Source organism: Chionomys nivalis, chromosome 18 (genome assembly GCF_950005125.1).
Source record: "Chionomys nivalis chromosome 18, mChiNiv1.1, whole genome shotgun sequence".
Classification (NCBI taxonomy): Eukaryota; Metazoa; Chordata; class Mammalia; order Rodentia; family Cricetidae; genus Chionomys; species Chionomys nivalis.
The window spans coordinates 33,494,923-33,509,280 of record NC_080103.1 but is presented as its reverse complement, the minus strand read 5'-3'; the positions used below and the strand labels follow the sequence as shown (position 1 = coordinate 33,509,280).

The 14,358-nt window shown below is 39.6% G+C and overlaps 1 protein-coding gene across 2 annotated transcripts in view; it reads right to left on the bottom strand.

The window, feature by feature from the left end:
• Window positions 1-127: 127 nt before the first annotated feature.
• The window catches only part of Arhgap29 (Rho GTPase activating protein 29), a 68,378-nt gene continuing 54,147 nt past the window's right edge, over window positions 128-14,358 (bottom strand). For both annotated transcript variants that reach the window (XM_057793685.1, XM_057793686.1), the window contains exons 14-23: window positions 13,819-13,958; window positions 13,501-13,605; window positions 12,097-12,195; window positions 10,909-11,048; window positions 10,125-10,313; window positions 9,881-10,018; window positions 7,821-8,053; window positions 6,342-6,672; window positions 5,727-5,835; window positions 128-2,163 (exon numbers count right to left, since the gene is read on the bottom strand). In XM_057793685.1, the coding sequence (XP_057649668.1) occupies window positions 1,274-2,163; window positions 5,727-5,835; window positions 6,342-6,672; window positions 7,821-8,053; window positions 9,881-10,018; window positions 10,125-10,313; window positions 10,909-11,048; window positions 12,097-12,195; window positions 13,501-13,605; window positions 13,819-13,958 (2,374 nt within the window). In that variant the 3' untranslated portion in view covers window positions 128-1,273. The remainder of the gene's footprint in view (window positions 2,164-5,726; window positions 5,836-6,341; window positions 6,673-7,820; window positions 8,054-9,880; window positions 10,019-10,124; window positions 10,314-10,908; window positions 11,049-12,096; window positions 12,196-13,500; window positions 13,606-13,818; window positions 13,959-14,358) is intronic.

The window sequence follows — 14,358 nt, the reverse complement described above, 5'->3', positions numbered from 1 at the left end:
CAACTTGTCACAAACACCCCATGGTGTAGTGAAGGGATGCATGACCCCAAGGCAATGGTTGATTACATCCAAGTACACAACCTCAGCTGAGCAGTGTCAGACGAGCCGTGAGAACTTCGAATAATTTAACAAGTGAATATGTACATATATTTATCAAATATAACAAGGTCATACAAAAGCATAATGAGTCACACATACAAAAGGCTACTGTATTTGTTGTCCCTTTTACATCCTATTTTAGACAAAACGATGACACAGAAGGTAACAGTAATGTACAGGTTTGAAAAACAAGGGTTTTGTTTGTTTTTTTAAGACACAGATTTGATCATCTACATCTCTCAAATTTCTAAACTCTGGGGATCAACTTAAATAACTCTTCACTCTCTTGAATGAACTATACATTTTCAATAATTAAAAGTCAGGTAAAAAAGTATATAAAATGATTCATAAGTCAAAACATTTCTTATAAAAGGAACAGTTTAAACAAAACCTGGGAAATAAAAAGAGGAAATGTACTGAATTTAAAAACTTCTGAAAATAGCATTTTTTTCTGGACCACTATACAAAATATTTAAAGTTCAGAACTGTTGAAAAACAAAAGTTTATATAGACAAAACTAAAAAACAAAACAAAAGCCTCAACCCCCTACCAAATGTATTAAAACATCTAAAACCAAATAAAAGGTAACGGAACTATATGGTTCAGGTTTAAGTGCATTTTTTGGGTACAGTTAAACCACATGTAAAAATTGGCAATTAAAATATAATTAAATACAGATTGGCAAACCCATTGGCCATTATGTAAATATCAGAAGGTAAATTTCCAATTGAAAAATAAAAGCTTACATACAACTCAGAAGCACAAATGGTTCAAGACATCCTAGGAAACTGTGGGAAATCACAGCACATGGCATCTTCCAGGAACTAGTTTCAGGAGGACTTTATAAATATGCACTTGATCTCACTCTGCACAGTAAAGCTCATTTCCCCAGCTGCACCCCTGCTACAAGCTATCATATATTAAGGAGGAATTTAAATGGATCATTTTATGGGGAGAATCAACTCTAAAAACCACGAATCCACGCATTTTCTTTACAGCTTCAAAGATCACCCAGCGAGGCACAAACGCGGTCTTGTCAGGATACTCTCCCGTTCCACATGATCGACAAACAACACAACACTCACACACAACTCTGGCAATCCTATACAAAGGGCCCTGTCCAGACATTCCTCTCGCAAACAAAACAAAACAGGGTATCTGAGTTCTGACAACCCTACACAAACTGTGGAATTTCATCTTCGAGGTCCTCAAACTGCTGCATTCGTTTTAGCCGTGGTCTCTGGCAGGTTGGAGTCCCCTCAGACAGCCCAGGCTCCTCAGAGTTCTCTTTAGGTTGACCACTTGGTTGCACAGAGCAAGTCGACAGGACCCTTGCGTCTGGGTCTGACTTCGCCACATGACTCTGGGGAACATGCAGGGTGGCAGGAGGCACAGCTGCCGAGGGCACTGCTGTTTTCTCATCAGTCCCCCTGACACTGAGGGTGGGATTAGGCGGTTTGTAAAATGTTGTCCAGTGCTGGGGCTGCAGCGTTCTGGGTGCTCTGACAGCAGCGACAGGGCAGGAGTCTGAGGCCCTCCGCTCTGATGTGTCTCGTGCTGACCTGGCTGGTTCTGCGTGCAGGTTACTGGCCTGCGTGGTACTACTGGAATGGTCCTCGCTACTCCCAACATTTGCTATCAATCCCTTCTCGGAGTGTGCACTGGGCACAATCATCGTGGTCTTCGCAGTAAAACTGTTCCGTTCATATTGCTTATCCCAGGATTTCTGTACACTTTGCTGGTCAAAGCCATTAACTTTGGAACTACTAGTATTTGAGTTGTCTTTTCTATGAAGTCCTTCAAAGGCAGGATTCTTGCCAAGTCTGTCCGACTCTCCATTTCCTATATTCCTGCTGCTCTTCTCAGTAGGAGAGCTTGCAAGAAGCAGCAGCCGATCTACAGGCAAACTGACAGGTCTCATCTTGGTCCTCGGAGAGTGTCTCTGCACACTGTTTGCTGCCCTATCAGATTTCAGAAGAAGTAGCTTGGGGCTTTTACAAACATCTTCCATCTTTTGGGATGCTGAATCGTGCTCTCGGTCAAAAGGCAAATGTACTTTGTTGTCTGAAAAAGAAGGTGGCACACAATTAACACTAGAATCTGAATGTAACAGACAGGCATTAGATAACAAAAGTAATTTTAAAATGTCCCCAGCATGATACTCTCAATTGTCTACACAGAAAACCTAACAGTTCTTTAAAGACACAGTTTGAATTTAAAAGTTCATTTATAATTTTAAGTTTTAAAAAAAACTGCCATAAAGCACTTGCAAATTACTTTAAAGCAGAACAAAACCAAAAACTACTTGTCTAGTAATTTGTTTTAATGTGCTCCCCATGAACGAGTATTTTCTAGGTCAAAAGATTCAACAGGCAGATACTGGTGAGTTAACTCAGAAAAATTATACCACCTCCGCCCAACCAAATGCAGGCATGCCTGAATCCCAAGATCTCAAGACACCCCACTTGGTCTGTCTTTAGCTGTTATTTATTCCACAGTTGAGAGGGGTGCTTGCCACAGTTCTCAGAGCTAGTAAACTGTAACATCCACTAGGTCAAACTAAGGATGAAAAACTTGCTTTAAGTAAAACACTGTCATTGAATCGCAGGTGGTCTCAAGGCCACACTTTCTCACCCCAAGTGCTCAGATCCCCATATTCTGTCCTTTTCAATTCCTGCAAAGGTGTTGCCACGGTCCCCAGCTCCTTGATGCTAAGACATAGCAAATGATACTGTTCTGACTCTGAAGGAGCAGCTGGCTGTGGCCCTGTGCGGCTCGAGTCCTCTGCTCTGTGACCGGGTATTTTCCCACATTCCTAGCCATGCTGGACCAGCATCACTGTCGGTCATCATCTCATCTGACCTCTATTCACCTTGTGAAAAAGATAATGACGTTTGTCTGTCTGTGTGTACATGTGCACGTGCTCTCAGACAAGGTGTTGGATCCTTCTGGAGCTGGAGCTGAAGCTCTATGCAGCTCTGAGCAGCCTGATGTGGGCACTGGAAACGGAATGCAGGCAACTCAGAAGTCACTGTTCCCAATGAGCCATCTCTCCAGTACCCAGATGATCTTTCTTCCCTGGTTTCTTCCCCACATTCATAGAATATGCTAAGGGACCTGGCTCACTGCAGTTGGCATGCAAGAACCAAAGCACGCGCATTCCTTCAGTTCTGCAAGAAGAGTCGCTAGCATAATAGAAAGTAGTATAGGCTCTATGTCTGCCTGGTCAGTTCTTGGTTCTGATCTTCACTAGAAAGGTCACACTGTCTCTACCTGGCTTCACTCGTCACCTAGGAATACATGCATCTAAGTTGTCATGGATCTAAATGGTCTAACAGGTACCTAGAACTATCTTGTATATAATGAACACTAAATAATATCTTCAAATTATTTATGTTTATTACTATTCCTAATTGGGAACCTAATTTCATGGGGCATGAAAAAAATAGGTTATATTTATAAATCAGAGTTAGATTCAAATCCTATCTGAATAATTCATTAAACATATGACTTTTGGTATCATTTTTCTCTTTCAGTCTTTGACCTATGAGTAAGACCAACGTCATCTACTTTCCAGTACAGAATTGCTATGAAGATCAAATCTGAGCAATGGAATGTGATATTAATCTTAACTGTCAACTTACTGGGTTGAATAGCAGACCTCTGGGGGTGACTACAGTAATGTTCCCAGTGATAATTAGGGCCATGATGGCTCTAACCTGTTATGGAATTTCAATCCGGTTAGCCAATGACTTGCGGCTCTAGGGTGTGGTCTTGTCTGTTACATGATAACCGACAGGCTGAGGGGAAGGAGGCTTGCTGCTGGTGCTCCTTCCCCTTGGGCAGAACAACTGTGGCAGCGGCTAACCTGAACTGTATCATTGTGTGTTTACTCCTAGTTTACATCTAAATACATCCTTTGGAAGCTCTCCCAGACTCTCCTGGATTCACACTACACTAACCCAATCAATGGATTGATCTCTTAAAGAGATGATTGTACGTGATAAGCCTATGGTGACCAGAGGACAACTCTGTGGAGCTGGGTTCTTTTGAACTCAGGTCACCTGACTTGTGTAGCAAATGCCTTTACCTGATGAACCAACCTGCTTGTCTGGTGTTAATTTCTTGCTGGATTCAAATTATAATGGCATTACTGGAAAGCTGTTACAGCAGGTGAGGTGCAGTTGGAGGATGTAGGTCACAAGTGACACGTCCTTGGGCACTATATATTACCCTGACCCCTCCTGTACTGCTTCCTCTCTCTGCTTCTACACCATGACGAGAAGCTTCTCTCCAGCACACCTTCCCACTGAGGCCCACGACCCTCTCAGCTTCCCTGCCTTCCAGTTGTTCTCTCAGGTATTATGGGCACAGCAGACGCAGGGCATCAAACACAAAAGTCAAGCAGGTTCTGTTCCCTGATATTTGATTACACATCACAACTGACCTTTCTGCCAAACTGAATTATAGAATTATAGAAAAAATTTAAGCATTTCCATCAGCGTGACAGCTACCATTAAACAAAATCAGAGGAAAGCTGCTGATGGAGAGATCAGATCAAGGAAATGAAGGGTGTACACTCAGGTGTGCAGAGTGCTAAAGGGAGCCCACAAGAAAAGCACATGAAAAAACACTTGTAGTCTTGCAGTCTAAACTTTTCTATTTTTAGAACTTTTGTCAAAAATTAAAAAAAGCTTTTTTTTTTTTTTTAAAAAAAGATTTATTTCATGTGTGTGATGTTTCGTGCATATACATATGTGCACCACGCGAACGCCTGGGGCCAGTGAAGGCCAGAAGAGGACATCAGATCCTCTGAAAATGGAGTTACAGATGATTTTAAAATCACCACTTAGGTACTGGGAATTAAACCTAAGTCTCCAAAAGAGCAACTCTAGCAAGTGCTCTAAACCACTGAGCCATCTTTCCAGCCCCACTTTTAGGACTTTGGTCTAATGCCTGAGAGCAGTTTGATTCAGCAATACCTTGAACCACATTACAAAACAAGCTATCCATTAGCACACTGCTTAAGACCTGTCTGCCTTGACTTAAATGAACAAGAAGCAGAAGTCAAACAAAACCAGAATTTTAGCAGGAGCACAAAACCACTTAGGATATCTAAGGTATCTTTTATAAATGTAAGGGCTGGGAAATGACTCATAGTTACATCACTAGTCCCACAGTGAGGACCAGGGTACACTTTCCAGGAACCCATGTTAATGTTGGGGATGGCTGGCAGCTTGCCTATGACTCTAGCCTCAGAAGGTAGAGACAGGCAGTCACCAGAGCAAGCTGGCCACCAGGACTAGCCCCATCAGCAAGCACTGGGTTTGATTAGGAGACACTGCCACACCAACCCTGGACATCCATATGCATGTGCCCACATATATGGAAAATATGGATGCGACACATACAAATGGAAAAAATAGAAGGACGTAAGGTACACTAAAAGGCAATTTTCTCAGTGGCTGGCACAGACTTACTTAATAAAACGTGGAAGTTTGGACTTTCCTTGGCTTGTGCTGGTTTCTGCAGTACTAGGGATTGAACCTGGGGCACTTGGCTTTTAATAATGATTTATTTGAAAAGTTTTAATTTTGTACCCAGCTTCTTTTTATATGGCTACTCACCAACAAGAGAAGCATCAGATTTTCCCAGTGCATTTTGTTTGCGCTCTGATTCTTCAAATGATGGAGATAATTCAAAAGTTTTGCTTTCACAATCTGCAGTATGGAAATCCTGCCAATGGAAGAGAATGTTCACACTTGTAGAAGCAAAGCACATTTCAAAAGAAACAGTTCAAAGACCATTAATTTACTGACATAATTTACTAACACCATACAGCTCTAACGCAATTCTGTAACAGTCAAAACTTTGGCTTAACAGAAAAATGTACTGTTCACCCAAGTCTGACAACCACAGTGTGACCCCCTAGAGCCAATGTAAAAGACTGGATGTGGAGGCATGTCTGAGATCCTAATGCATTTACAGTGAGGTCAGAGGCAGAGACCAGGAACTGCTCAGAAGCTTGCGAGCCAGCTAACTTAGATCATACAGCACAGTAGCAGAAACCAGACAGACCCTGACTCAACACTGGGGTATGGTGAAAATCAACTCCCCAGGGTTGTCCTCTGGCTTCTCTGCTACTGCCACACCATTCACAAGCCTGTCTTTTTGTTTGTGTGCATGCTTGGACACACACACACACACACACACACAATTTACTTTAAAAAGAAACAACTTACTTCCTTTGAAGAAAAAAATAGTGGCTTCATAGAATGATCTGAGTCTCTTTCATCTGGTGACAATAGAGGTCTTGGAAGATAGCCTTGATCAATATGAGGTGCAATCGCTCCTGTATTTGATACAGCAACATCTTGAGGCTGGAGGGACCCATCGAAGATCTTCTGTGAGTGAGTAATGAGGAACTCTACTAACCGTGCCTGGTTAGAATACTCAGCAAGTGAAGAGATGGTGACCGGAGCAGTTGTGGGTCTTGGCCTAATGAGACTTGGTCCAAATATCACCCCCAAGTTCTTAGAATTCATCTTGTTTTCTTCTGCATGATCTACCACCCTGCAAAGTACAACACATACAGCTTTATGAGACTTGGAAAGAGAAGATGGAAACCCTGTCTCCATCCTGTTTCTCTAGTGAGAGCCTGGTACACAGGAGGCACCCGAGGGACCATGTTGACTGCTTGAACACACACAGGCTACAAAAGCCTAGGGAAGGGTCAAGGGTCAAGTTGTGAGAGAGGTCTAAGAAAAATATACATTTACTTGATTAAAATATTGACCACATGCCAAATTTGGCTTAGCATTTTTGTATTAGGATAAAAACCAAGCAAAAGGAATTACTGCTGTTTTCCCAGCAGATAAAGAAGGGATCTTAAAGATTACTTCTGTATATGCTTCCAGGTTTTTATAGTGGTGACAGACTTATCACTGTCAATTTCTTATAACCAAGGCTATTTTTCAAGCCCAGATGACTCCGTATTACACAGTCTCTCTCACATTCCGTTTCCTTCCAGCTCCTATCACCTGTTCCTATGACTACTCATGGAGACAAGAACCTGAGTAAAGGCTTCCACTCCAGCCCATTCTCCTTATTTCTCCCAGAAAGATCTAACAGGCAAATCTGAGCATGTAAAATTCCTGGTTCAAAAATCTTTAGTGGTACAGAAGCAAGATGGCACACTCCACTGTTAGGTATGCGAGATCTTATCAGTTCCCTCTGTGCATTCTGTAGTGAGGCCTAAGCACATTACTTTATTTCCTAAGTGTAAACGGCTCCCACCTATCTGTGTCTGTTATCCTTTGCCTGGAATGCTCTTCTGAGCATTCTTGGACAACTAAGTCACTACTGAGTTCTTTAAGCCTTACTTGAGGGCTGCTTCCTCTGACTTACCCCACCTTCCTTTGCATGCTTATTGAACAAATGATGCTGTACCGTGTATGTGTATGCAGGGCTATAAGCCTACAGATAACAGAAATCCTATTTCTCCAACTAGAGGGAGGCACACAGCAGAGGTCTGAGGATGAAGCTGGCTGCCTGAATGTACACTCACTCCCTTTCCTCTAACATGTTAGAAAAATGAAATTTATTTAAAAATACATGAATATACTTAAAACTAATATAGTATTAAAAATGGTAAAAGTTGCTACATTTTATTAACAAAAAACTACCCACTAAACGAGGTTCTACTTATATAAAACTCTTACCGCTTCAGATGTACTATGAGATAATGAAGACTATTAAAATTTGATGCTGGCAACTGTCTCAGTAGGTCTTTGCTCCTCAGAAGAATTCGACTGATTTCTATGCACACATGTGGGTGTTTTCTGTCTTCTGGGCTATCCTTTTTTGCTTCTTGCTCTTCATTTACATGTTGTATTTCTTTCGCAAGGTCTATAAATTCCTTGTATAATCTGAATAAAATAAATGGTTCTGGGAGCTGAAGGAATAAAATTACATTATAAATATTGTTGTCTTTTCTCCTGCTAGAATGTTAACTATTACTTATAGCTAATCAATGATTTATCATGTTATTTTAGGTTAACAAGATTTAAAGCAAGCCTTTAACCATGTGTTTTGGGGCTGAAGAGATGGCTCAGTGGTTAAGAGCACTGGCTGCTTTTCTAGAGGACCTGAGTTCCACGCCCAGGTCTCACACAGCTATTCACAACCATCTGTAACTCCAGTTCCAGAGGATCTAACTGGGCTTATCTGGCCTCCTTGGGCATAAATGTGATATAGACATACATGCAGGCAAAGCATCCACACACATTAAAAAAATATTAAATGTATATGCTACTATAGATATGACCTATCAAGCTAATCTGAAATCATTGTCATGAATTAAGACATTAATTGACAATGAAACTCTAAACCTGAAGGTCCCACAAGGGATTTAAAATGCTAACCTATGTCTCTATATATATTCATTACTATCCCAAAGTTAGCACTGATTTATTAAAACTAATCTACTATAATTCACAGATGAAGCCGCATGAATCAGAAGGAACAGATCATGTGAGTTTGCAGAGATTAACGAGGGATCCTAGAGATAGAGAAGTTACAACAGTGGGAAAAGATGGAGCCGAGGGCATCTTCTACAAAGTACTGCAGGACAGCAAAAGCGGGAGAACGAGCAGAGACGGGGAGCAGACCCCAGAGCCAGCACAGGCTGCCAAGCACCCAAAGCAAAGTTTGACCTGCAAAGTGCAGACATTTACTATCTACATTGTCATTCCATTTACATCAAGAGAACAGAATCAAAGCATTTACAGATGAGTAAGGTCCATCTTGTTCAAGGACAGACATGAGCAAAACAGAGGAAAAAGACAAACAAAAATGTGGGGTATTTTCTTCACAAAAAGAAATCCCAAGATAGCAGCTGTATCTTTTGTAAATGTACAGAAGGATGCAGCTGGAACAGAACTCCACAGACGGGTATGCTGAGGACAACAGCACTGTTCTTGTTTCTCTTCAGTTTCACCGGAGATCAGAATGCCAGATGGGCTTGGTCCAAGCAGTTTTTGTGCCTGCCTCACACCACTGTCCCAAATACCCATAACTCTCCATAAGCTTCTGCCTGAGACCACTTACTTTACCCCATAGATATGTTTTCTTTGTAGCTGGCACCCAATTGCAGATCCAATACTGAGCACAGAAAAAGACAATAGAATGGCCTACTTCCTGACCATATTTCTGTTAGTTTTCTAGTACTTAGCTTACAGGCTAGCTTTGCTTCTTGACCCAAATATGTACTTAAAGGTTTTTTCCCCCCACTGATTATCTAAAATAGCTATTTTGAAATATCAGGGAAGACAAAACTAAACACTGCTCTGTTCACTGAATACTCATGAAACAGTTTCCACATTGGCCTTTCCTTACAAAGCTAAACTATGCTTTCAAAGTCAAGTTCCTAAAACTTAATACAAACATTTCATGTTATTTACTTCTTTAGGTCCAGGAAAATGTTTATTCCTTAAATGGTTAGGAAAAGAGCTTCCATGTGGAGTCAGGAGGCTATAACTGGAAAAGACACATGGAGGCATTTTGTAAGGTAGAGTAATATTCTATGTTTATATACTGAGATGAGAAATCAGTGTTTTATTATTACTTTGTTAATTGTATGTCTGACTTATTTGCGCTATGACCTATACATCAGTATGGTCTATGTCAATGAAAATATATGTGTACAAAGGTTATGAACTGAAAAACAAAATACAAATCATGTTTACTGTTTCAATATGATGATAGATTATAATAACTTTACCTGTCGTAGGTATAATTTCAAGACATCACAGATGTCATGTGAACTGAATTCTGAAATGTCTACTAAGTGCATTCCATTTTCCAAAGCTTGGCACAGTTTTTCAGTTTTTATTTTGTTTCCACAAACACGGTAAATTCCCTTGAATAGAGAAAGAAATTCTGCTTTAGTTCACATGGCCACTGTAGACATCTAAACATACTTGATGTGTCTACTACATTTTTTTTTTTTTAATTTTAAAAGGTACCTGGAGACACAAGGCTCTATTTTCAATTTCTGAGGCACATATTTTTAGTACGAAAGGGATGCCATCTGGTTCTTTTTTTGCAACTTGTATAAATTCTGCTCCAAATATGTGCATTTTCCCCTGAAGCTTTTGATGACCACAAATAATGACTAAATTCTCCAAACACTTTCGATGACATACAAGAAGACACTACAAGAAAATAACAGTTTAAAACTCATTAACTCACCTTCAAACTATTTGCAATTTTGCAAACTATAGATTGGTAACATAATTGAAAAAGTTTAGAGTGCATTATTTGTAATGTTTGAATAGCCCTAACTACCAAACAAAATACAAAACAAAGATACACTACAGTACGACTTATAAAAGGCATATTTGTAGGAGCGAAGAGAAGGCATAACGGTTAAAAGCACTGACTGCTCTTCCAGACGTTCAACTCACAGCACCCGCAGGATGGCTCACAATCATCTTAACTCCAGTCCCAGGGTATCTGACATCCTTCTCTGGCCTCCAAAGGCTTGCACACATTTAGTGCACAGACATACATGCAGGAAAACCGGCAATATAAATAAAGTAAAAAAATATGTATTTGTAAAAGAACCTAATAAATAAAATCCTAACAAAAATGCAATGTATATATAGTGAAATAAAACAATACTATTGAATGATGCATATGTATGAAGATGCCACAATAAAACCTATCATTTTATATTCTAATTTTAAAAAGTGTAAATCCACCAACTAAACAAGTGAGAAGACCAATGCAATTCCAAACAGATCTCACCTCTTCACATTCAACGCCTGGGAACATTACGATGCCTTCACAATCCCGACATTTTGTGGGCGATCTCAACTTGCGAAACTTGTGAGTGAGTGCTGCCTTTGACATCAATGTTTTCTTAAATGCTCCAAGGGAATTGGGTCCTTGTAACAGAAACAGTACATGGGGATGAAAAGATGAAAAAAATTATTTGTTCTGAGTAATGCTTAGACTTTTCAGTCGTCTACATGCTACAAAAAACTATTGTCTGGGGTTTCTAATATCAAAATCATCCAACTTATAGATAAAACCACACACTTCCATCAAATGGTTTAGCTGTACAGTCACCGACAAACCAGTGAGCTAATTCTAAGATACCATGACACGATGTTCTCAGGATGAGCAAGTTTATGCTTTTCTGACAGTGTTCTGTACAGGAAAGTGTGTTTATTGGTGGCATTATATTCCTAAGAAAACTCAATTACTACTTCAAAAAAGCTAGTAACATGAAGCCAGCAAGCCAGCAATATGTGCATTAAAGACAGAACTAGTCTTAAAAAATTACAGGTTAATACTAGCTAGTTATATTTTTAAACCATAGTGGAAGTCAGATTCTTATTAATTTGGGAAATTCTGCCCAAAAAGAGAGACATTTGAATGCACCAAAGATACAAAAACCTAATTTATATGAGTTTAACTCAAGTCATTAAGTAATTGATTTGTATGTCTTTAGCACCCACAGCTTTCCTTGTCCTTGACAAGCTCATTTATCTGCTTTTCTAACTCAGCTTCCTGCCATTTCTTCATTACTGTAATGGTTGTTTTGCAGTACTCGGGCTAGAAGCCTGGGCTTTGTGCACAGTAAGGAAAAGTTTTACCACTGAACTGTTTGCCCGTGGCCCCTGCACTATTAAGAATGAGCTTTTCCAGAAATTTTCATGCACTGCCACCCTTTTAACAGAAAGTCGCCATGCTGAACTCATGAAAGAACACCACATACAAACTGCTATTCAGCACACTGCCGGGATGTTTTAGATCTAGCAGCTCTACTCCTTATTCTGTGGACAATACTTCAATCATCTCATCAAAAATCATTATCAATGCATACTTATAAACAAACATGCAGCTATATTTAAGATACATATAACAAAGTAATGATCTAGTATGATGCATTGCTACTAAATTCAGTTGGTTTAGAGATGGATGTAGTACCAGCTTCTGAAGGGGATGGTGGCTCTCGTTCATCCAGATCATCAGCAGAAGACATGGTTCCACTGGATGGAGTGCGCGGAAGTTTCCGATGAAAGTCTCCTAAAAGGAAATTGTGGATACCATTACACTGAAGAACAGTGAAGGCCGGGCGGTGGTGGCACAGTCCTTTAATCCCAGCACACGGGAGGCAGAGGCAGGCGGATCGCTGTGATTTCGAGGCCAGCTTGGTCTACAAGAGCTAGTTCCAGGACAGGAACCAAAAGCTACAGAGAAACCCTGTCTCGAAAAATCCAAAAAAAAAAAAAAAAAAAAAGAACAGTGAAAATAAGTAGTGATAACATTCTTGGAATTACACATTTTATGTTATTTTATTAACTTTGATTGAAATTTTTCTACTACTCTCAAAATCTAGGTAACATTATCCATTCCTGACAACAAAAAGAATGTAACAGAATCTAATTAAAAGAAAAAACAGACAAACAAACAAAAAGGCCGGGTGGTGGTGGTGCACGCCTTTAATCCCAGCACTGCTGAGGCAGAGGCACACAGATCTTTGTGAGTTTAAGGCCAGCCTGGTGCTACACAGAGAAACCCTGTCTCAAAAAACCAAAAGATTACATATTCTTATGAGACCTTACTCTCCAGTTCTGACAGTAAGTACTTGAGGTTACAGGCATAGCAAAGGCAACATCTTCTACTCATATTTTAATGATCTTTTGCTATTAAGTTATTACACAGTATCAACATGAAGATAGCTATTCACATCAACATGGGTGAAGGAAGTCAGCCAGACTTAGTGGCGCTATAGGCTATAATCCCAGCTACTTGGGAAACTGAAGAAGGAAGAATACAGGACTCAAAGCTTGCCTGGACTATAGAATAAATTTAAGGCCTGCCTGGGTAGCTTGGTGAAACTGTCTCAAAAGAACAAAAATTAAAAAACAGTCTTAGTGTATATGTCATTCAAGAGGTCTCAAGTCCAATCCCCAATACCAAATCAAAAGTAAGGATTTTATTTTTATAGCATCCAAAAGAGAGTAAAGTTCACAAAATATGTCACCATAAACATTTAAACTAGTTATAGAATGATTTATTCTGGTGGGATTGGAGGTGATACACATACACACACACACACCACATACATATGTATATATGTATATACATATGTGCACATATATACATACATGTGTGTATATATGTATGTATGTTACTTATACATGTGTATCAATGAGGCTTCTCATTACCATATGAAGGCTTCATCATTTTTCTTTAAATTATACATATGTATATACATTTTCTTAAGTCAGAGATAGATCATCCTAAAATTATGCTCATTACAAATATTCCAAATGGACAATTTCAATCTTTCACTGAATTTTCAGTTAGACTTAAATATGTACATACCTGGACTTATAGATTCTGAATCCAGAGATCTAGATTCACTGCTCCCTCCAGTGCTCTCAGAGTCACTAAACATCCCGAACTTCCATGATCTTATGAAAGAAGGACCTATGAAGAAAGAATAGTTAAAAACTTGCCTATGGGTAGATTTCCTAAGGTGAAATACTGATATTATGTAAAAAGAATAATGATGGCTAACATGGACTTTGGAGACAGCATAGTGGTTAGCACTGTAAATGATCTAACAGTAGCCTCAAATTAGGAGCCGCATCTCAGTGCCCTACTGTTCATCAAGAAGTGCTGCTCCAGTACGAACCGCACCTGTCATGTCGGCACTGTTGGAGCACCTGTCCTCTTCCAGCTTACTGCAACTGTCAGGCAGGCGCGCCACATCTTCTAGGGAGCCAGCAGGTCCGTATCCAGGTGTCTGGGGACTACTGCTTATTTTTTTATTTACATTCCTGTGGGGTAAAAGGAAATAAAGCTCAGAATAAATAGTCTATTAAGAAAACTTATTAACTTAATGAATAGAATAAGCAAGCTTACTAAATATGAACAACTATTACATAGTTCAGCTTTTTTTAAAGATATGAATAAAGCCTTTACATAATGTGCACTTATAAAAGCTGAAATAGGAAAGAGGTGTAATAAAATAATAGTCAATGTTATGATTGAACTTCTCTAATCTAACATTAGTGGAAAATGTAGGTTAAGTTTTTGGTATACTCAAAATATGTAGGTCATCATTTGCAATTCCCAAAGGATTTTTAACACTCAGAGTGAAGTCTGTCTGTGTGAAAATGGAAAGCTTCATTCTCAAGTATAGTGCATCTATTCCTTAAACGTAAGAAGAAACTAAGA